This window comes from Ogataea angusta (assembly GCF_019207475.1).
Source record: "Ogataea angusta isolate 61-244 chromosome Unknown 61-244_NODE_4_length_877678_cov_91.023368, whole genome shotgun sequence".
Taxonomy (NCBI): domain Eukaryota; kingdom Fungi; phylum Ascomycota; class Pichiomycetes; order Pichiales; family Pichiaceae; genus Ogataea; species Ogataea angusta.
Window position 1 is genome coordinate 402,521 of NW_025065218.1, and position 20,766 is coordinate 423,286.

At 48.7% G+C, this 20,766-nt stretch overlaps 12 protein-coding genes across 12 annotated transcripts; 3 read left to right on the forward strand and 9 right to left on the reverse strand.

Moving 5' to 3' along the window:
• Nucleotides 1-194: 194 nt before the first annotated feature.
• KL928_002215 (uncharacterized protein) lies at nt 195-443 on the reverse strand (the record flags this gene model as incomplete). The annotated part of the gene is made up of 1 exon (XM_043202667.1): nt 195-443. The coding sequence occupies one exon, from the start codon at nt 441-443 to the stop codon at nt 195-197; it is 249 nt and encodes an 82-aa protein (XP_043060420.1).
• A 124-nt stretch (nt 444-567) lies between these two features.
• On the forward strand, nt 568-1,764 carry KL928_002216 (uncharacterized protein; the record flags this gene model as incomplete). Its single annotated transcript, XM_043202668.1, has 1 exon — nt 568-1,764. The coding sequence occupies one exon, from the start codon at nt 568-570 to the stop codon at nt 1,762-1,764; it is 1,197 nt and encodes a 398-aa protein (XP_043060421.1).
• A 2-nt stretch (nt 1,765-1,766) lies between these two features.
• KL928_002217 (uncharacterized protein) lies at nt 1,767-3,554 on the reverse strand (the record flags this gene model as incomplete). The annotated part of the gene is made up of 1 exon (XM_043202669.1): nt 1,767-3,554. The coding sequence occupies one exon, from the start codon at nt 3,552-3,554 to the stop codon at nt 1,767-1,769; it is 1,788 nt and encodes a 595-aa protein (XP_043060422.1).
• An 80-nt stretch (nt 3,555-3,634) lies between these two features.
• Nucleotides 3,635-4,546, reverse strand: KL928_002218 (uncharacterized protein; the record flags this gene model as incomplete). The annotated part of the gene is made up of 1 exon (XM_043202670.1): nt 3,635-4,546. One exon carries the CDS (start codon nt 4,544-4,546, stop codon nt 3,635-3,637), a length of 912 nt encoding a protein of 303 aa, XP_043060423.1.
• A 67-nt stretch (nt 4,547-4,613) lies between these two features.
• Nucleotides 4,614-5,360, reverse strand: KL928_002219 (uncharacterized protein; the record flags this gene model as incomplete). Its single annotated transcript, XM_043202671.1, has 1 exon — nt 4,614-5,360. The coding sequence occupies one exon, from the start codon at nt 5,358-5,360 to the stop codon at nt 4,614-4,616; it is 747 nt and encodes a 248-aa protein (XP_043060424.1).
• A 148-nt stretch (nt 5,361-5,508) lies between these two features.
• KL928_002220 (uncharacterized protein) lies at nt 5,509-7,080 on the reverse strand (the record flags this gene model as incomplete). Its single annotated transcript, XM_043202673.1, has 1 exon — nt 5,509-7,080. One exon carries the CDS (start codon nt 7,078-7,080, stop codon nt 5,509-5,511), a length of 1,572 nt encoding a protein of 523 aa, XP_043060425.1.
• A 513-nt stretch (nt 7,081-7,593) lies between these two features.
• Nucleotides 7,594-8,931, reverse strand: KL928_002221 (uncharacterized protein; the record flags this gene model as incomplete). The annotated part of the gene is made up of 1 exon (XM_043202674.1): nt 7,594-8,931. One exon carries the CDS (start codon nt 8,929-8,931, stop codon nt 7,594-7,596), a length of 1,338 nt encoding a protein of 445 aa, XP_043060426.1.
• Nucleotides 8,932-9,014: 83 nt separating this feature from the next.
• Nucleotides 9,015-10,814, reverse strand: KL928_002222 (uncharacterized protein; the record flags this gene model as incomplete). Its single annotated transcript, XM_043202675.1, has 1 exon — nt 9,015-10,814. The coding sequence occupies one exon, from the start codon at nt 10,812-10,814 to the stop codon at nt 9,015-9,017; it is 1,800 nt and encodes a 599-aa protein (XP_043060427.1).
• Nucleotides 10,815-11,263: 449 nt separating this feature from the next.
• KL928_002223 (uncharacterized protein) lies at nt 11,264-12,379 on the forward strand (the record flags this gene model as incomplete). Its single annotated transcript, XM_043202676.1, has 1 exon — nt 11,264-12,379. One exon carries the CDS (start codon nt 11,264-11,266, stop codon nt 12,377-12,379), a length of 1,116 nt encoding a protein of 371 aa, XP_043060428.1.
• A 126-nt stretch (nt 12,380-12,505) lies between these two features.
• KL928_002224 (uncharacterized protein) lies at nt 12,506-13,237 on the reverse strand (the record flags this gene model as incomplete). The annotated part of the gene is made up of 1 exon (XM_043202677.1): nt 12,506-13,237. One exon carries the CDS (start codon nt 13,235-13,237, stop codon nt 12,506-12,508), a length of 732 nt encoding a protein of 243 aa, XP_043060429.1.
• A 757-nt stretch (nt 13,238-13,994) lies between these two features.
• KL928_002225 (uncharacterized protein) lies at nt 13,995-16,325 on the reverse strand (the record flags this gene model as incomplete). Its single annotated transcript, XM_043202678.1, has 1 exon — nt 13,995-16,325. The coding sequence occupies one exon, from the start codon at nt 16,323-16,325 to the stop codon at nt 13,995-13,997; it is 2,331 nt and encodes a 776-aa protein (XP_043060430.1).
• Nucleotides 16,326-16,909: 584 nt separating this feature from the next.
• Nucleotides 16,910-20,749, forward strand: KL928_002226 (uncharacterized protein; the record flags this gene model as incomplete). The annotated part of the gene is made up of 1 exon (XM_043202679.1): nt 16,910-20,749. One exon carries the CDS (start codon nt 16,910-16,912, stop codon nt 20,747-20,749), a length of 3,840 nt encoding a protein of 1,279 aa, XP_043060431.1.
• Nucleotides 20,750-20,766: the final 17 nt, after the last annotated feature.

Genomic DNA, 20,766 nt, shown 5'->3' on the forward strand with positions numbered 1-20,766 from the left:
AGCGTTCAGCAGAGCCGTATCTATCGGAGGAAGCACTGCGTCTAGATCTGCTCAGCGTGCGCGAGTTATACGCTCATCGTGACCCAATTTTGCCAATCAGCATTTTTGCTGCCATGCTTCCCAGCAATGCCAATACAATCAAGCAGAATCCGTAGATAATAATCATGTCTTTGTAAGATTCCCGTTCTGCGTGGTTAGCTTTGTGGGTCTAGTTCTCTGTACTTACGGAAACAGTACGCCGTCATCAATTCGCGGTTCTCTGGATCTCTGCACATGTCAATTTTCTGGTCCAGACAATATTGCACTGTGCACTGACTACAGCCGTGAGCGATGTCGAGCTCGAGGATCTCGTAGTTCACCTCGCAATCGCATTTGCAATACGATTGGAAGCATGCCGCGAGGCCTGTGAACACGAGACCTGAGAGCCACGAACGGAGAAGCATGTAATTTTATCAGCAAAGGGCACCAGCTGCACCTTTACACCGATTGTTAGTTTTCCATTCGCCACCAAAATAAAATCAACGACTCTAAAGAAAGCTTCTTTTCGAACTAACAATCAATTGCAAAATGGCGACCGCAGCGTCACACGAAGCAGGCATCAAACCATTCTTCAAACAGAAGATACAGGATTTCGAAATCCAGGTCAACGATAAGACGCAAAATCTGAGAAGACTGGAGGCACAGAGAAATGCATTGAATGCCAAAGTCAGGGCACTCAAGGACGAGTTGAAGCTTCTACAAGAGCCAGGTTCTTATGTGGGGGAGGTTGTGAAGGTTATGGGGAAAAAGAAGGTCCTAGTGAAAGTTCACCCAGAGGGAAAGTATGTGGTGAATGTGGCGAATGACATCGATATCAAGAAGATCACCCCAAGTTTGCGGGTCTGTCTTAGAAGCGACACATATGAATTGCACCAGATCTTGCCCAACAAAGTGGACCCATTGGTCTCGCTTATGATGGTTGAAAAAGTGCCAGACTCCACGTACGACATGGTTGGTGGTCTTGACAAGCAGATCAAAGAAATCAAGGAGGTGATTGAGCTTCCGGTGAAGCACCCAGAGCTTTTCGAGAGTTTGGGTATTGCTCAGCCAAAGGGTGTGATTTTGTACGGACCACCGGGAACAGGAAAAACGTTACTGGCCAGAGCGGTGGCTCACCACACAGATTGTAAATTCATCAGAGTGTCAGGATCGGAGCTGGTCCAGAAGTACATTGGTGAGGGATCAAGAATGGTTAGAGAGTTGTTTGTGATGGCCAGGGAACACGCTCCTTCCATTATTTTCATGGATGAGATCGACTCCATTGGATCCTCGAGAGTGGAAAGTTCATCGGGTGGAGGCGACTCTGAAGTGCAAAGGACCATGTTGGAGCTGTTGAACCAGCTGGATGGCTTTGAGTCGTCGAAGGACATCAAGATCATCATGGCTACCAACAGATTGGACATCCTGGACCCTGCCCTTCTGAGACCAGGAAGAATTGACAGAAAGATTGAATTTCCACCACCAACATTGAACGCTAGAACAGATATTCTCAAAATCCACTCGAGATCGATGAACCTGACAAGAGGAATCGATCTGATGAAGATCGCCGAGAAGATGAACGGCTGCTCTGGTGCTGAGATCAAGGGAGTTTGCACAGAAGCCGGAATGTACGCATTAAGGGAAAGAAGAATACATGTTACACAGGAAGACTTTGAGCTTGCCGTCGCCAAGGTCATGAATAAGAACGAGGAAGGTGCCGTTTCTATTACCAAGCTATTTAAGTGAGCTCACACCTCGTCGATTCTCACTGCATTATTACTCAGCCAGGACCTTACGTCTTCAAGGTTGTCTCTTGCTTGGACCGCTTTGCAGATCCACGCTCTATCATATTCGTGTTCATCCAACAGCAGCGAGACCATCATCGATTTTTTGGTAGTAGCTAGATCGACGCAGAAATAGAATACCGACGAGTTCATCAACTGTGTTTTAATGTGGTTTAGGATGTCGCCGATATTTTTGAAGGACGCCATCCCGCTAGATTTGCACTCTTTATTTTTGCACCACGTGCTTCCGCAGCCAGAGTTTAGTTGCAGAATGTATCGTCGTTCGATACGGCTGCGCAATTTCTGGCCTGTTGGATCATTAATAGGTGAATATAGTGGCCCAAAACAAAATTCACATAATCTCAGCTCGTTTGAAGTAGCTGCTTCTCGGATGCAATTGACATTTGAGCAGATCACAGGTTTGGGCTTCGCCACCCTGTTGAGCTCGTGTAGTTGCATGTGCGACTCCAAATCTCTAAGTCTGACGTTTCGCTTGCATCTTGGACATTCTGTAGTTTTCGATCCGCATTCGAGCTCGTGCTGCGACATCCCAGAAATTAGGGCATCTGTAGATGCTTCCATCTTGGGCACCATTAAATGACAAAATCTACACTCATGCAACGTATAAGGACAGCTCGTAGCAAGATGCACACAGTGATCCACTAATTTGGTCGAGACCGTCTGGGAGCATCGGGAGCACTCCAATGGCACGGGATCGTGATAGTATTTTTGGTGTCTCTTGAGAGATGTCTCGTCGTCTCCGTACGCTCCGCAGCAGTGCCAATGATTATCAGGCACGGTTCTGAGGAACACCTTGCCGCATCCACGCGGACACTTGACATTGTTGCGCAGACAGAAATTCTCGTGCATTATCTTTGAGGCAGCAGCTACCGTGGCTCCACAGTTACTGCACACATTGGCTGAGGAAACGGGATTGGCTGTTTCAGTCGAGTACGCCGATAGCTGGACCAGCGTGGGCGCGAAGGGCAGCAGATACAGTGTCTTTTCGCAGTATGGAAACGTATTCTGTAGCACTATCTTGTTGTCGCCGTTCAATGTATGCCATATAAAAGAATGGTCGCTTACATTGGACATGTTGGAAACGACAAAGTCGGTATCGGCAGTGATAAGCACACGCTCGTGATCTTCTAGCTCGAGCTTGAGCAGCTTATCGGTCTGTGCATTTTCGTTGACGCGAATAGCGTCGATAGTCTCTCTGTGCAAAAATTGCCGGGCCATTTCGTCGTTCAGAGGAACAATGTCCAGATTGATATCTGTGTCTATGATGCAAACGGTAGGCGCCGGTTCAAGCCTGTCAATCAGAAGCTCGTACGAGCCAAACTCGTCTTCTAGATGCAGAGTCTGCCCTCGTGTGAGCGCACAATAATATTTCGTGAGCTTTGCCTCCAAAAACCATTTCCAGTCCAAAATGTTTTTGTAGAATTTTAGCGGTTTGATACTCAGATCGGTGGCTTTCGGCAGCTCAATCAGCTCTGCCTGAACCGGGCCTCCACTCTCCCCTTTCAAGACCCCAAACAAATCGCCAGAAACAAGTACCATGTCTTCTGGAGCACTGAATTCACGAACACCGGCGTAGCACACATTGGTGGCGGTGGCAAGTCGAAACGTCAGGGGATGCGGCAATGGATCGTGCTGCTTCACAAGAGTTTCCAGCACAGACGCGGGCAGATCAATTTTGTCAGAGTGGACGGGAATGGCTGTGGACCTTTCCACACACGCAAAACTAAACATGTCAAGATCTTTTTTACACAGCCGTTAGTAAATACTAAGGAAAAATAATTCAACTTGTGCACAGCCTTGGCCATTGGAAGTTATTCGTTCTTTTCCCTATACAGTATGATCTCGCTCTGTTTAAAGTACCGACGAGCATCCTCGTCTATCAGGACTAGGCTGAGAAACGTCCTTGTAGAGAATTTCTTATTGACGTCTCTGTACGTCGGTGTCAGGTCGAATCCGCCTAAGAACAGTCTTATTGGAATCGTCTCTCCTCTGACAGGGGCTCCGTCCATGATTTCAAACTTGACAACGGTCTCGCTCTCGTTCAGCTGGTTCGGCGGCGCTCCGCACGACTCTCTTCGTATGAGCGACAGCTCCATGTGCTTGATTTTGAGTCGCACCAGCAAAAAGTATATTCTTCCCACAATCACGTCTTTTAGCGAGTATTTGTTCTTGGAGTACTCAAACTCAATGTGCAGACAATCCTCAATCCCCACATCCATTTTCACCGAGCTTGTAGGCACTAAACTCTCGGAGCCTTCGCTCTGCGGGTCCTGGTACTGGTACACCCACAGCTCTTTTTCTCTGATCACGTCTGCCGACTTGCGCGAAACAGTCACCTTGAGGTAGTACCGCAGACGCACATTTATGCCGCGGTAGCTTTCGTACTGTTTCTCGACATTTCTAAACTCGAACGGAAACGTCTCTGGATGTCTGAGTTCGCCGGGACTGGCGAGCTCGTGCGCCATTGAAAGGAAATTGTCGGTCACTAGGCCGTCGTTGTTGGTCTCTATCGTGCCTAGAAGCTGGATCTTGATTCCTGTGTGTTCCACCCTCTTGTTGTCTCTGGTTCGTATGGTCACCTGGCCCTTAACGGTCTCGCCGTCCTTGTACAATGGCAGTTTCTCCTTGCGACCCTTGATGCCCTTCTGTTCTACCGTCTCGCGCGAGTCCTCTCCGTCAAGACGAAGCTCTATATCGAGCGGCGACTTGAATATAAAAGACATTGCAAAAGAGAGGTTGTATTTTTATATAGACAACTTGTTTTTACACTCTGCCAAATTACGGGCAACTTTACTGACCCAGACATTTCAGGATGTCAGCCCAGACGGTCTTTGGCGGTTGCGAGGCGTCGATGCCGGACCAGATACCGGCTTTCTTGTAGTACTCGACAATTGGCTCGGTTTGCTCGTGGTAGGTGACCAGTCTCTTCTTCAAGGCATCGACGTTGTCGTCGGATCTCTGGATCAATGGTTCACCAGTGACATCGTCCTTCATGGCCTCCTTCGGAGGGTTGAAGATCTTGTGGTAGGATCTTCCCGAGGCAGGGTGAACAAGTCTACCGGTGATTCTGGCAACAAGCAGCTCGTCGTCAATCTTGAGCTCAATGGCCTTTTGCAACGGAGTCTTGTTCTCAGTCAACATCTGGTCCAGCTTCTCGGCCTGAGGAATGGTTCTAGGGAAGCCATCCAGAATGAAGCCGTTCTTGCACTCCTGGTTGTTGGCCAGCTCATCCTTGATCATGTTGACCATGATCTCGTCGGACACAAGCTTACCCTGGTCCATGATCTTCTTGGCCTCCAATCCCAATGGAGTCTTCTGGGCGACCTGCGAACGCAGCATGTCACCAGTGGCCAGGTGGCAGGCACAGAATTTCTCTTTGAGGTTTGGTGCCTGGGTACCCTTTCCTGCTCCCGGTGGTCCGATGAGGACCATTCTCAGGGCGGCTGGTAACTTGGTGGTCAGACCGGCCTTGGACTCCAAGGCTCTGATTCTGTTCTCGAGCTTCTCGACCGACTCTTTCAGTTCTTCCACAGACATGGTGAGGTTGTTGGGGAAACGTTTTTTTGTCAACGCTGAAAACTCGGTGCAAAGCAGGTGTAAGGATTACTGTCGGATACAACTTTTTTATGATTGGAGAATACGCTTTACATGAATTTATTCTAAATACCAGCTCGCGACAACAGCTCTAAAACTTAATGTCCCAGTTGTCTAACTTCATGGTGCCATTTTCTTGCAGATTGATGTGCATCTTGAAAGCGTCCTTCAAAATGTGTGGCTCGTGCATCGTCTTCTTTTTCTCGCAGTAGAACAGGGCTCTGTCGTAGTAGTCTTGCAACTGTGCTCTGTAGTCTGGGTGGGCGCACTGGTTGATGATCTTGCTGACCCTCTCCTTTGGAGAACATCCTCTGAGGTCGGCAAGACCGAAATCGGTCACAATCACGTCCAAGTCGTGCTCGGTCTGGTCAATGTGTGAAGCAAATGGAACAACACACGAGATACCGGTAGGGTCGGTCTTAGTAGGTCTGGCTGCTGGGGTGTGCATGATCGACAGCTTGGCATTTCTCAGGAAGTCAGCAGAGCCTCCCAGTCCGTTCAGCATTCTCGATCCGTTAACGTTGGTCGAGTTGGCGTGCGCGTAGATGTCCACCTCGACTGGTGTGTTCATAGCAATGACACCGAGTCTTCTGATCAGTTCTGGAGAGTTCGACACAACCTGCGATCTGAGACACAGTTTCTTCGAGAAGAGGTCCCAGTTGTCGAAGAACTTTTTGAATCCGTCCTTGGACAGTCTAATGGAGGTGGCAGTGGCATAATCCATGGCGCCAGTCTCGAAGAATGGCAAAAACGAGTCCTGCAAAACCTCAGTCCAAACGGTCAGGTTTTTGAACGAGGAGTCTGCCAGTCCCCCGATGATGGCATTGGCAACGTTACCGATACCGGACTGCAATGGGTGCAAGTTATCTGGCATTCTACCGGCATTGACCTCATGCTCAAAGAATTCGATCAGATGACTGGCGATCCTGCGTGACGTCTCATCGGAAGGTGCTGGGTCTGGAACCCTGTCTGGAGTGGTGGACTCCACGACGGCCACGACTCTGGATGGATCGACCGGAATGGCGTGCAAACCGTTCTTGTGGTCAACAGAGGTGTATGGGTATGGTTTTCTGAAAGGAGGGTGTTCTGGCATGTCAATGTCGTGCAATCCCTCGAAGGATGGCGTGGCGGTGTTGACTTCGATGATGATCTTGTCGGAGCAGCTCAGCATCTCGGGAGAGGCTCCGACGGCTGGACCTGGCACAATGGCACCATCCTCAGTGATGGCAGTTGCCTCGATGATGGTGTAATCCAGAAGATCGTTAGCCTTGTTCATGGTATAGTAACCGTAAGTGAGGTCCTGAGGGAACATGGACAAGTGCTTATCGAAGAATTGGGTTTTGTTGGAGTTGATCGCAGCGGCGATCGGTTTACCGACCTGGTGAGGCGCACGTCTCAAGATCATGTCATTTTGAGCCCATTGCGATTCTTCTGGACCAGCAGAGGCGCCCACAAACAAATTGAAGGCCAATTTGCCCTGCAAATTGTTCTTTTCAACGTGATCCACAAGAGCTTGAGGAACGACCTTAGGGGCTCCCACTCCGGTGAAACCCGACCATCCGAGATACTGGCCGTGCTGGAATAGAGGAATACACTCTTCAGCGGTTCTAAGCTTCTTGAGATATGGAGCGTAGCGGACTCTTTGCTTAAGAATGGCAGACATGATAAAAAAGAATGGTTACAAAGCTGAAGGGAAATTTGGAGAGAAAATGTTTATATATACAGTCGATGTTATTTCCGGTTTTCAGAATTTCTTGGACCCATTTTCAATCTTTCCGGCAGGGGGTGTGCAAACAATAAAACTTTACGAAAAAATAGCACCCATGAATAGTTGGTGGAGAGAGCCGATATGGCCTATATCCGGTCTCCAAACCGATAGGCCTCGGGTGTCTGAACTGCGAGGGCTGGAAAGTGGCGCCCAACCGTTGTTTCAAGCTATATACTACCGTATTTCGAAGACAAGCACCTATGCGACTCGGAACCCGTTACAGGTCATCCCCTCATGCGCGTGATCTTATCCTGACGCACCCTGTCGGCTGGCCAATAAAATTGCACGAGATGACAAAACGGCCGCGAGGTTAAATACTTTCGCTTCTGGGGAAAAAAACTCCATGACCCGCTTTTTGGAACGCGGGACGAATGTGGGGGGTGTCGTTTCCGTACTTGATTGTCTTCATTATTCATTATTTTTCGTATACTCTTTTACGTATCTCTCGTCAGCAAAACAATCTTCCACGTAGCCAACCTCAAAACTGCATTTGTGCTTATTTTGCCCGCTGTTGAAAATCATTTCTAGTTGTTCTTCCACTTTGCGCAGTTCCAGCTTCTCTTTCTCGCTAACTTCTTGAAATTGTGGAACTGGTCTGACCAGGTACAAAGCCAAATGCTTCATGTTATATTTGAGCTCTTTCCCAACTCCAAACACCTTGCGTAATTCGCTCAGAGTAGCCATCCTCCATCCAACAAGTGTGAGCGACTCGAGGTTGGTCAAAATCGATTTATTCTCAATCTCGTGCGTTTCTTCATTCTGTGTCTGAAATATTTTTTTCAGATTAAGCCAGTTAAGCCATGGGTAGTAGTAGTTGTATTTGTTGTCGTTGTAATCTTCGCTCAACACCACAATCGAAAGGTGCTTTAAATTGTAGTAGAAACGTGTCTCGAAAAGGAAGAGCTCGTTTGCGTCATTATCAATAAAAGATCTGAACCGTTCGGCAGCAACAAAGGAAGACGACTCCTTGCTATAGAAAAGAGAAAGACGTTCCGGTGACGTGAACTCGTTGCTTTCCAATTTGAGAAGCGGATTCGGCAAAGGGTAGACAGGCGAAAAGACGTCACTAAGACTGTATGGATGGTCCCATTTGCAGTTGATCAGGGTCAGATCATTCAAAAACACGAGACGACCATCCCTGCTCCGTTCTTTGAGGTCGCTAAAGTCAGACTTAAATTTGGGATAAAAGTATTGGTCCTTGGCAAGAAGAAACCCGTTGAGAGTGAGTTGCTTGATGTTGTGGAACCTCTGCAGCTGAGTCAATTCAAATAGGGACTCATCGTTGGGCGCTCCGGAGTGACTGATCAGTTTAAGCTTCTCGATCTTGTCGCTCAAATCGGTATCGAACTTATCCTGGTACTTCAAACAACGAGCTGACGACATAACTTCAATCACTAGCTCCTTGAGGTTGGGAGACTCCTCCAATATACCCTTGAGCGATATGTTCCATTCGCCGTAGGTGGTAGATTTTCGGTCTTTGAGATCGCTGAAAATGCGGATCGCGCGAACGAGATCTTTGGATTTAAAGCTCTCATCAAAAGACTTGAAGTCTCGCCATGTCAGTTTTGCCCTTTCGTAAACAAGAGGATAAAACTTTGCTCTGTGGGAGCTGTCCAAAAGCGATATGTTGATAAGGTCCTGGCGAGACAGCTGCATGTAACGGATGAGCTCAAGCGGCAAGTTTATGAGGAATAACGAATACCTGCCAGAATCCGTCTTTCGCCGTTTAGCATCCTGGGAAATCATATTGAGTCTCTCTATACAAAGAAAAATCTGCTAAATATTTTAATTTTTAATATTTGCGCCGATAGGGGCCGATCGACGCCAGCCTAGTAATTCATCACGTCCTCGTAGTCGTCGTCGTCTGCGAGGTCCGGCTCAAAAGCAAGAGCCCCCGTGTCGCCGTCATGCATTTTATCGTAGTGCTCCCAGTTCCGTCTGAGTCTTTTGAGTGTGATGGAGGCCGAGGCCGTGTGCAGTTTGTTCATTTGGGTGAAGTAGCGAGTCACAAACTCGCGGTCGCGGTCGTACACGCAGTTGAGGCCAACATGGAATACGGCCACCTGGACAATGAGGATACAATAATTTCTCATCATCTTTTCAGAATCTAAGAAACGGAGAAGATGCAATGCACGCTGGACCAGCTCCTGAATTATCGGGTGTTTTTTAGGGATCCGGCCCAAATCAGAGGTAATAATTAGGAACGCAGTGATCACAAAGGACTGATGACACACGTCATACCATGAAATATAGTCGTAGGTGCCATCAGGATAATCGACTTTTTCGATTGCTTCTGGTGAGAGCGGTTCAAACCCCAATGGTGGGGCAAGGTTGTTATCAGGATGCATAAAGTGAGTTCTGGGCACAATTCCCGTTTTGCTGATGATCTCGAACTGGGCTTCTCTGTGAAAGTCGGCTGTAAGCTCGAATATTGTAAAGGCCGAAAGGCTGGGTGACTCTGAAGGCGAGTTTTTCTTGCTGCGCACAATTTTTATCGACTTGATCAATTTTTGAAGCGACACTCCAAGCGTATTGGTGTAGCCGTAAAGATAATTGAAACCGTCTCGGCGGCAGCACATCATGCTTTCCCAATAAGCTCGAGTGTATGGAAGGTCGTACATGGCGAGATCGAGCTCTCTGTCGTTCTTGAGCACTCCACCCAGCGGAGCAGTGAGACCGGCAATATTTTCTATCGACAGGTACCAGTTGCGGCAGAATGCCACGACATACGAATTCCGCTGGCGAAGACGCGGGTCCTCGCTAAATGGGGCGTATGTCGAGAGCAAATCCTTTGCACCACAAAGATGTGGTCTCCACTTCTGCACAAGAGACATCGCCGTGTACGACGTGAGCAAGAGGATGGTGAGCAACATGGGCTCGACATTGGCGCTGATCTTGTTCTGGTCAGCCAGAACAGTGGACAATAGTTGTAGACACGTTGACAGGTATGAGCAGTAATCTTTCTCGTCTTGCGCATCCTGCGTTTTGCGGAAACTCTGCAGAGCACCGCACGATAAGATGGCGGCCATGAGATAATTATTTTTGTTCGCGTATGTTAGGAGAATTTCGCGTGCCGGGTTGTAGTGGGGCAAGGGCTGAAGGGGCATGATCACTCGGGCGTAATCGTGGTCAAACAGCTCGAGGTATTTTCTGTGTTCTTCGGGAATTTGCAGAGAGTCTATTGATATACGTTTGGTAAGGAAGTCAGGGATCTCCCAGCTGTTGGCCGAGTCCAAGGACGTGGAGGACTCTGGACCTTGGTATTCTGTGCGCTCAAACATCCGGAACATGCTCTTCATTTCACTTTCATCGTTCGGAACGCCAATCTCGTCGATCTTACTCTCCAGCAAGTCGTTGAGACTGTGCGCCAAATTGTTCACTGATGCTCCCAAGGACTGCACGGGGAAGCTGCCCGCCGGGGACTGAGAATCGTCATTTAGTCCAGAGGATTCTGAGGTGTACGGTAGGGCGGTTGTCGATGGCGAAGCGTGTATGTATTCGTGAACTCCTAGTAATGGAGGCCCCACCCGATTCAGAAAGATTTCCTGGGCATGGCCTGGCGGAACATAGACGGGCAGGGGATAGGGCGCGGGATTGTATCCCATGGGCGAAACGTTGGTGGAAGACATGTCTTTGAGCCTCGACGACCTAGAAGGCTGATAGACACAGATTTTGTCGAGCCGTTTGCAGTGCCAACAAATGGGCTTGGCCTCGTCACACTGGCATTAGTAACATATAAGCCGCACACTCACCTTGATCTTGCGTCGTTTGCATTCCACACAGCCCTCTTTTGAGTACTTGCGTTTCTTGGTCTTAACGGACATACTATCTATTGACAACTAAGCGTGTTTGCTTTTTCCCTCGGTCTTTGAGGAGATAAGTCGTTGCTGGCGTAGTTTTCGAAATTAGTAATTTATCAGACACTGTTCATAGCCCGAATTGCAGGAATACCACGATCCTTGATTGAGGGTTTAAAGTTTGACAGCGGAATATTATTCTCCGCCTGACGCACGGCGAATCGTCGCGGTCGATCGTCGCGAAGAAGAAAAATAATCCTATAGCCTAATCAGTAATCTCCATGTTTCCTTTGGTGAACCCTCCAAACAGGGTTCTTCAGGTGGACGCGAAGCTGCTCGACAACGAGATATTTGAAATCCTGTCGAAGCAACTGAATGAGGCCATATCGAACCCGAAACTGCCGCGTTTTTTCCAGCTTCTCAACTCCAGATACTCTGACGAGCTCCGACTGGCCTTGGAACTGCTTGTCTTCAAAGTGACAATATGGAACAAAAACAGCAGCTACGGCTTACTGCTTCAGAACTTGGTGATGTCAGACGGAGGCGATCGACGCAGAAACACCAAGTCCGAGCTCTCCAGACTCAAGAAGACCGCCCTCTTATCGTATCTAATTCTGTCATATCTGTACAAAAAACTGGAGTCGCATGTGTACAGTCTAGACGATGACGATGAGGAAGATCGTACCAAATTGCGTCAGATTTTGCACAGACTTATGGCCAAATTGCAGAGAGTTCTGCCAACGCTGCAGAAATGGTACGCCGGCCTCTCGCTTGCCAACTTTCTTGCTTTCCTGATCCACGGACAATACCCCAACCTTGTCAATAGAATTCTCCGCATCAGGTACAAGCCGCTCGTGTCCACCCAGGTCTCGTTCGCGTCGAACCCGGAGACCATCTCGTACGAGTTCCAGGACAGACAGCTGGTGTGGAACACGCTGACCGAATTTCTCGTATTCATTATGCCTATGCTCTCAATGTCCAGCCTGTCCAAGTCGGTTGTGCGGCTGCTCCAGACGGACCACACAAAGGATGAAAAGGAGACCATTTACCGGTTCCTTCCTGAACGGTGCTGCGCAATATGCTATCAAAACACCACCCGTGCTGGCGTGACCGACGCGTCGATAGACGAGCACCTGATCACAAACCCGTTTGAGACGAGCTGCGGCCACGTCTATTGCTATGTGTGTCTGATGGCCAAGCTGGAGGACGGGGACCCGTGGCAGTGTTTGCGGTGCGGCGAACGCGTCGAGTATGTGCGGGTGTTTGACGGAGAGCCTGCTGACTACGAGCCGGACTCGAGCGAACAGGAGTCGGTTTCGGAGTACTCGAGCGACTCTGGCAGCGAGTCGGACTCGTCTACGGGCTATTCGGATAAGGTCGATAAGGTCTATAACTAAACAAAATATGCTGGCACGAAATCATGCGCAACATCACGAGTCGTCGATCTGGCCTCTCGTAGGTTCATAAGTACGGAGTCTAGAGTGGTGAAGAAGTTACCTCTGGCAATTCGTTCATCGGACACATTAATGGTGCTCCTTGAAGTGTGGCTTATAGGTTGGAGTTGGCACCGGCGTGTACTTGATGCCTGGTGGCAGTTTATGGTCGTCGTGGCTAGGAGACTCTGTAGGCTTTGGAGGGTGGGTATAAGATGGCGGTGGCACCGTTGGGGTCTGCGTGGCAGCAGTGGCCACTCCGGTGATAAGGTGGGTGGAGATTTTTTCGTGGCCTCCAGACTCGTCCTCAGTGTAGAGGAAGAAGTATCCAACGAAACCCGGCTTCGATTGAACGATTGTAGCATCGATCTCCACATGGATGACGTCATCGGGACTCTTGCATTTCTCGCTGATAATCACCTCCAATCTTGTAGGGCCTGATCCGTCGATATCAATTTCGATGTCCGAGAAGTTGCCGTCCTGTTCGTGGTATCCCTTGAACTGGTCCGGTAAGAAGTGGTAGCCGTAGTAGTTGGTGTCGGAAATATCGCTGAACCAGTCCAGACTGGCAGAGCCGAGTGAGCAGGGGACAGAAAGCTTGAAGCTGATATGGGTATCATTGAAGGAGCCGCCCGCAGTTGGTGAAGGCTTTGGCAAGTGGCTAGACACAGGCTTGCTGTGCGTACTCAAGGTAGTATTGTGGTGGTACCCTGGGTGGGGAGGCCATTGAGGGCCCCCATGAGGGCCTCCATGAGGAGAATCATGTGCCCAGACGGTAGCAGCGAGAGACAGAAGAGAGGCGGCCAGGTATTGAATCTTCATACGGATACCGATACTACGGAAATCTGAGGCTTTTTATAGTCTCAGTGTGGACCGAAAGGCACTACGGATTGTCCAAGAGCAAAACAACCAAGAGTTCAAACGTTAGGATTTGCATTCCTGCACTTAAGGTACCATGCAGCTAGTTGCTGTTTAGTGCAAAGTAATAGATAAGAGCTTGGATTTTATTGTCTGGCTAAACTTTAATTATGCACGGCGCACGTCTCAGACTCAGATCCCGCATATTTTTGGCCGAAAAGTCAACTAGCTGTAAAATTGGCAATGCAGCGAACTTGTACGATTAAAGGCAAGAATGGCATCAGGGCCATGGTAATCGTTAGTGCGTTGCCTTCAAGGCGGGCTATGAAATAGCTGCCACAATTGCCGCCGTGCAACATGGCCAAATTATCCATTTTTGGTCTGGCCGTCTAAACGCGCCTCAATTGCTCCCTGGATACATTGCCTAAACGAGAAATTCGTTTGGAAGGGGAATATACATTCATAGGACCCAAGAGATCCTTGTACTAACAAGCCTAGTCTTTTTAACAGACAATAGCATTGTCTGCTGCTTAGGTAATCATTAACGTGGACTTTTCGAACAACGCCCAAAGACGACTAAGCCTCGCAGGAGTATTGCGACGATCTGTCCCTTTTTAGTTGGAGCGGTAGAGTTACTATTATTTTGCTTATGCATGCCGATCCTCTAGCCGTTTCCCGGTCACCTCAAACGGCGAAAACAATGCCGAATCCCATTCTGGTCCTATGCTGCACCCAAATAGACCTTGCCCACGTAGTCAAACAGCAAAGTGTCTGCCGTTTCAAACCTAAAAACCTTCCCCTGGTGCTCAGGGAACTCCGAACCACCGATCTTGTCATAGGCACACCATAGGTAGGCCGCACAGTTGTACTGCTTGATGTAGCCCTGTCTTGGCTCCCGTGGCGTGTCGAAGCTGTCCACCCAGTACATGGCGTCTGGAGGAACGATTGCGTGCTCAATCCTTAAAGGAGACCTGTAATATTCGTGCAGCTCTTGTTTGGTCTCGAATCCTAGCGTTGCGTTGTACACGTCGAAATCATTCTCAAAAGTCTCAGTTTTCCTGCATGTGAGGATTCCCGAATTGATCCACAATAGTCGATCGTCGTCGGATGATATGTGTCCTGGGTGCGTTGAACAAAGCTCCTGGGATTTATACGGCGCCCTTTTTCCGGGATCTGTCAGCGTGCCGATCGCTGCAGACCAGTAGTCATTGAACAGGTATTCCTCGTTGCCCGCCACAGATTGGCCAAGCCAGAACAACTCCTTGTCTCCCCACACGTTCTCGTGAATTGGCTTTATGAGACTCAGATAGAGCGTCACGAAAAGGCCCTGCCAGTACCTTGTCCGCTTGATGGCTACCACACCGGACTCCATGTAATGTCCGTACTCCAAAACAAAATAGCGTGTTCCTAGAGTCTTGTACGAGGCCCTGTTGATGCCAAAAAAGGAGCTATCAGTGGCCGTTGGCAACAAGCGTTTGAGAAAGTCAATGAACCCATGGTTGACCTTGAGGTTGAGGCTTCTGTCCTTGAAAAATACGCTTTGCGAGCGCTTGTACTGCGAGAGCAGGAATAGCTGCTCAGGCTTGCGGAACAACACAACGTCGCAATCCAGCAGCACCACGTCGTCAAACGAGTTGAACAGGTACGCCAGAAGCTTGTTGTAAAAATTGGGAAACTCAGAGGCGTACTGAGGAGTCAGCGCGCGCGACACATCCACGAACCAGAGCTCCAGTTTCGGGAACGTTGCATCGAAATCCTCGTGACCCAACTGTCTGAGCCGCATAAACTGTTCTTGAGGATAATATATGTCGGTTTTTCTCGCCTCGCGAACGAGTGCCCATTGAGAGTCGAGCGACAGGTCGCCACGGTGTACTATTTGCACTGGCAATTTTGTTCCCAGAGCGCGCAAATTGCGGATCAGCGCTAGCGTGTCGTTCAAGAATTTATCCGAGCACGATATCACAACGCCTTTCCCGTTGACCAGATTCTTGTAGTGCAGGAAAAAGGGGTATTCGTTTGCCAAAGTTGGTCCTGATTCGTCCGTCACTTGCAGCTTTGATTTGCTAAGTTGCGAGAGATCCGGGTCGTTTGAAGCGCCGTCCAGGTAGCTGGTCATTTTTGGGGGCTCCAGAACCTGCTCACCAGTCCATCTAACAAAGACAGGCATTTGCCGGCTCAGGTAAGGGAACACGCGCAAATCGATGTCACGGTGTCCTGATTCAATCAGCTTTCTGTAAGACCGGATCCTGTTTTCGTCACTATGGTTGAGAAAGCAGTGACCGTAAGTTGTCAGGTGCTTTGTGCGATGGACCATCTGCGCTAGCTGATCGTCGTCGTATTTCTGCTTGTGAGGAGAAACGCTCCAATCAGAGTCCAATGAGTACAGTTCGTCAAAGTACTTTTCACACTTGTAATCCAGCGACCCACTCTCAAAATCCTTGCCATATTTCCGTAGCAACTGGGCGTGGACGGGATATTCATCGGCGCTGAAATCCAGCGTAATGTCTTTTATGGGCCTGGCGATATTCAGATCACTAGCCACCAGATTCAGAGATGAGCCCTTCGACACCAAGTCATTACCTGTAAGAGGCTTCTGTCGAGCTGCATGCTCTTTTGGCTTTTCTACCACAGCCGTTGGGGTTGGGGTCACTGTGGGAGCAGAGATCTGATCCACATAGATCTCGGATTTTATTATCGCTCTAGTCTCTATCGAGAGTTTTTCATTGTCCAAAGTACGCGGGGCCGTGTCTTCGTTGTTTCTTGGTCGCGTTTGTAACATTGCCTTGTTTAGCTGCGAGTTCAAAAGTTTGTTGAGAGAATCCTCGTTGGAATTCTCTCTGATGGCATTGGGTTCTCCGTTTGCATTTGTCACTCTTGGCCTCACATAACCATGCGGTTGCTGCCTTCGGATGGGTTCCACATTATTATTTGAGTCGGAGATGACGGGCCCAACAGGTGCTGAATGAGTTGCGGGTAAAAAGACGAAGAAAACAAACAAAAAGCACACAAGCACACCCAACAGCCTCCTCCTGGGGTAGAAAGCCTTGAACATGATAAAATGGTGTTCACTCAATGTTGAGCTGCGGAAAACACCAGATCGGGTCCCAGACAAAAAACAAGGCTTGAAATTACCAAAAACTGGGCTTCTGCAAAAATTGTGCTATTTTGTTTAGATCTCGCTTACAATACAGATTTTGCGGGCGGGCGGGCTGAAAAGTAAACAAGTTACCCGGTACGTCTTTTTTTTTTTTGCTTTTTTTTGCCACGGTATAAATTGGAGCATCCCGGCCCAAAATTTTTTCTTCAAGATCTCTTTGCCTTTTGGCTTAGATCAAGTGTAGTATCTGTTCTTTTCAGTGTAACAACTGGAATTCCCTCGCCATGAGGGTTTTATTGTTACTTTCACTTTTTGGAATTGATTGCCAACCTGACAGGTTCAGATTTATCTGACTTGTCGACTGGCGTTGTGTCGTTGCCCTTACACTGTTTGGCTTCTGACGCTCTACGAGCACTGCCAAAGGATTGGCTGTGTTTGCAGAGCGTGGTCTTTACTGTAAGCTTATTGCTGGCTTATGTAATATTCAATAAAAAAATGCTTCGATATAAACAACGCGTAGAATTAAATAAAATTATTTGATGCTCCTCAACATCACAGACCATTTGAAATGGTTGTCGGAAACGAGGCCGCAGATTCCTCCTACAATCCAATTTCCCTCGCTGACTCCGGATCAACTGCAGGAGCACATCAGAAAGTCTGCTGCTCCGGATGTTGCCCGTGAATCGGTGGCACTCCCTCCACGGATCAACAATGCGACCCAGTCGAGAGTTCTGGTGCGCGCAAGTACGGTTACCCCGGAAACACTCCATGAAATGAGCGGAATTATGGCACGCAAGGCTGACTCTGTGCGTCAAAGGAGTCTGGGATCCTCGCAAAATAGTGTGGGTCTGATCGATTTGACTAACGAACGGGTCGCTGCGGCTCGCAAAAGGGCAAACGAGGCTGCAGGCAGCTCGTTCAGCAAAAGACCGCGAATAAATGATGATGACGAATTTTCTGACGACGACGAAATAGAAGCGATATTAGCCAATCGCCATTCCAGCAACTCCACAACCAAAAGCGTACCGCGGGAGGACGGGCATTTGGCATTTGCTGAACTCTCGAAGATGGTTGAGAATGTCAACCTCATGAACTCAGACGCGCGAGAACTCATCAGGCTACAGTTTTCGTTGATGGCGCAGATGGACTCGTTATCGTCTCTTCTGCGTCAGAATATATCCGTTGACGAGTCGACATCTATCAGTGAAGACGACAAGCGGCGCAGACGAGGCCAGTTGGCACATGACATTCAGCAATCACAGGCAGTCTGTAATCAAACCCGGCTCCAGATACAGCATTTTTGCATGAATAAAATAGGCAAAAGGCTTGACGGTGACATCAGCTCAGAAATAGATACCACGGTCATGCCTTTCACCAGCACAGCATATACAGCAAAAACTACGACACAGTTTATTCCTACGCGGGAGGAGGAAATCAATCAGACACCCTCAACCATAAATGCCACCCATCAGTCCACGTTTCCGAGTCCTTCGTTTAAGGTCCCCCCAGTACCACTTACTTCCGCTTCTGAGCGCGAGGAGCGGCGTAACTCGCAGCTGGATATTGAAGATTCATTTAATTGCGACAGTGACGAGCCTGAGGTGATCTCAACGCAGGAAAAGGCAGAGCTTGACCAGTTCATTGTGAACGACTATATTTCCGGCGACGATGAGTCCTACAAAGAGGATGATATAGAGGATATTGAAAATACAGAGCTTGGCGATGTTCCGGACTCGCCAGAGATAGAAGACGTCGAGGAGGGCATTGAACATATGGAAATCGTGCAGGATAACGCAATTCTTCTGGACTCGCCGCCGGACGAGTTTTCAGAGGAAGAAACAGGGAACGACTATTTTACACAGCTGAACGAGGAGCGAGAGCTTGACGTTATAGACCTAGAGGACGAGCAATTCTGGGACAGCGACGCGGAAAATGAGATTTTTGACAGACGCAACGAACAGTCGAAGAGGGCCGAACCACAGCAGCAAGTCTCGCAACACTCCGACTCCGACATTGAAGAGCTAACAAATGTGAATCCGGATGCATACAAAAAGTTTATGGGCAAGTTTGAGTGGACTACAGAAGTGTACTCTGTGCTGAGAAATACTTTCAAGCTGCCATCTTTTCGAGAAAACCAGCTGGAGGCCATTAATGCGACACTTAGCGGGGAGGATGTTTTTGTTTTGATGCCGACAGGTGGAGGAAAATCCCTCTGCTACCAATTGCCCGCCCTCGTAAAGTCCGGAAGCACGAGCGGTACGACCATCGTTATCTCGCCTTTGATATCCCTCATGCAAGACCAAGTGCATCATCTACTACAGAACCAAATCAAAGCAGCAATGATCAACTCAAAATCGTCCGCTTCGCAAAGGAAACAGACGTTTGACCTTTTCGTTAACGGGTTTCTCGACCTAGTCTATCTATCTCCCGAAATGATCAGTGCCAGCGGAATGGTGAGAAATGCTATCGCCACACTATACAGGAAAAAGATGCTGGCACGAGTCGTTGTGGACGAGGCTCACTGTGTTTCCTCCTGGGGCCATGATTTCCGCCCTGATTACAAAGCTCTGAGCTATTTTAAGACCGAGTATCCTGATATTCCCATGATGGCCCTCACGGCAACTGCAAACGAGCATGTCCGGATGGACATCATCCACAACCTCAACCTGAAACATCCGAAGTTCTTCAAGCAGAGTTTTAACAGGTCCAACTTATACTACGAAGTGTTGCCAAAGAAGAAGACCGTGGTGGAAGAGATCGCACAGCTGATCAACCGCAAATACAAAAATATGACAGGAATTATCTACTGCCACTCGAAGAACTCGTGTGAGCAAACGGCATCACGGCTTGCCGACTATGGTATCAAGTGCGACTTCTACCACGCAGGAATGACTCAGGACGACCGTCAAAGAGTCCAGCTGGGCTGGCAGAGCAACGAGATCCAGGTCATCTGTGCTACCATTGCGTTTGGTATGGGAATCGATAAGCCCGATGTCCGGTTTGTCATTCACCTTACTCTTCCTCGTAATCTTGAAGGATATTATCAGGAAACTGGAAGAGCAGGAAGAGACGGCAAGCATTCCGACTGCATTATGTTCTACAGTATGAGAGATGCGCGTACTTTACAGGGAATGATTATGCGCGACAAAGAGCTTGACCGGTTCAACAAGGAACAGCATGTGAACAAATTACGCCAGGTGACGCAGTACTGTGAGAACACCACTGATTGTCGTCGTCAACAGGTGTTGCAATATTTCAACGAGAATTTTAACCGCAGAGATTGCCACAAGCAATGTGACAATTGCATTAACGGCGAGAACTTTGAGGTTGAAAACCGCGACATGACGGTGTTTGCCAAAGATGTGATCAATCTCGTCAAGACTCTTAATGGAGAAAATCTGACTGTGATCCAATGTCAGGACGTTTTCAGAGGATCAAAAACAGCCAAAATTGTCAACTTGGGCCTACATCTTAATGAGTACCATGGAAATGGCCGGGAATTACCAAAGATGGAGATCGAGCGGTTGTTCTTTCATCTTTTGAGAGAAGGATTCCTCGAAGAGAAGTCTGTGATGAATGCTGCTGGGTTTGCCACAAACTATCTCGTTCTTGGACCCAAAGCTAGCGCAGTGCTCTACCGCGGAAAGAAAGTAGTGATACCGTTCACCAGAAGCAAGACTCCTCAATTGGAGACGCCGTCACTGTCTAGGACAGCCAATAAAGAAAACACGGCTCCCCAGTTCCTTGCTGCAAGTAAGTTTTTCTCTGTCGGGCCACCAAATTCCAGTAAAAGGTCTATGAAGCAGGTGGATCCCAAGTTGGCCGACCACATCAACAAATGCTACTTGAAGCTGCGGGAGCACCGGTCGCTGTGCTCTACGCACCTAAACCATTCAAGGGACTCGACTATGGCATCTGATACCACATTGAAAGACATGGCCATGAAATTGCCAGTTACGAAAATAGAATACGATAGGCTTGACGGCATGGAGAAGAGCCAAACACAGTACTTCCAGAAGTTTGAGCGCGTTCTACGGGCCTTGAAGCAAGAACGCGAAGCGTTGATGGGCTCAAAGAGCCCTGAGCTGGAAGTTGTATCGTCGTCGCTCCCGTCTCAGCAGGACCACAAAGTGGTCAATCAGCTTTCTCAGCTGTTTTACCCAGAAAGCCAAAATACTACACGCAAACCAAGTACTGCTTCACGGAGCAAGAGCTCGAGTCAACGAGGAGGCCGTTCGTATCGCAGGGGTGGGGCGAGAGGCGGATCGAGAGGTGGACTGCGCCGATCGAGCAAAGCAGGTTCTCGGGGGAATCTCAGAAGAACAAAAGTGCAACCAAAGCAGCCTTCAGGCTCTGTCATTCGCACAATGAGGATGTAAGCATTGTAAAAAATAAT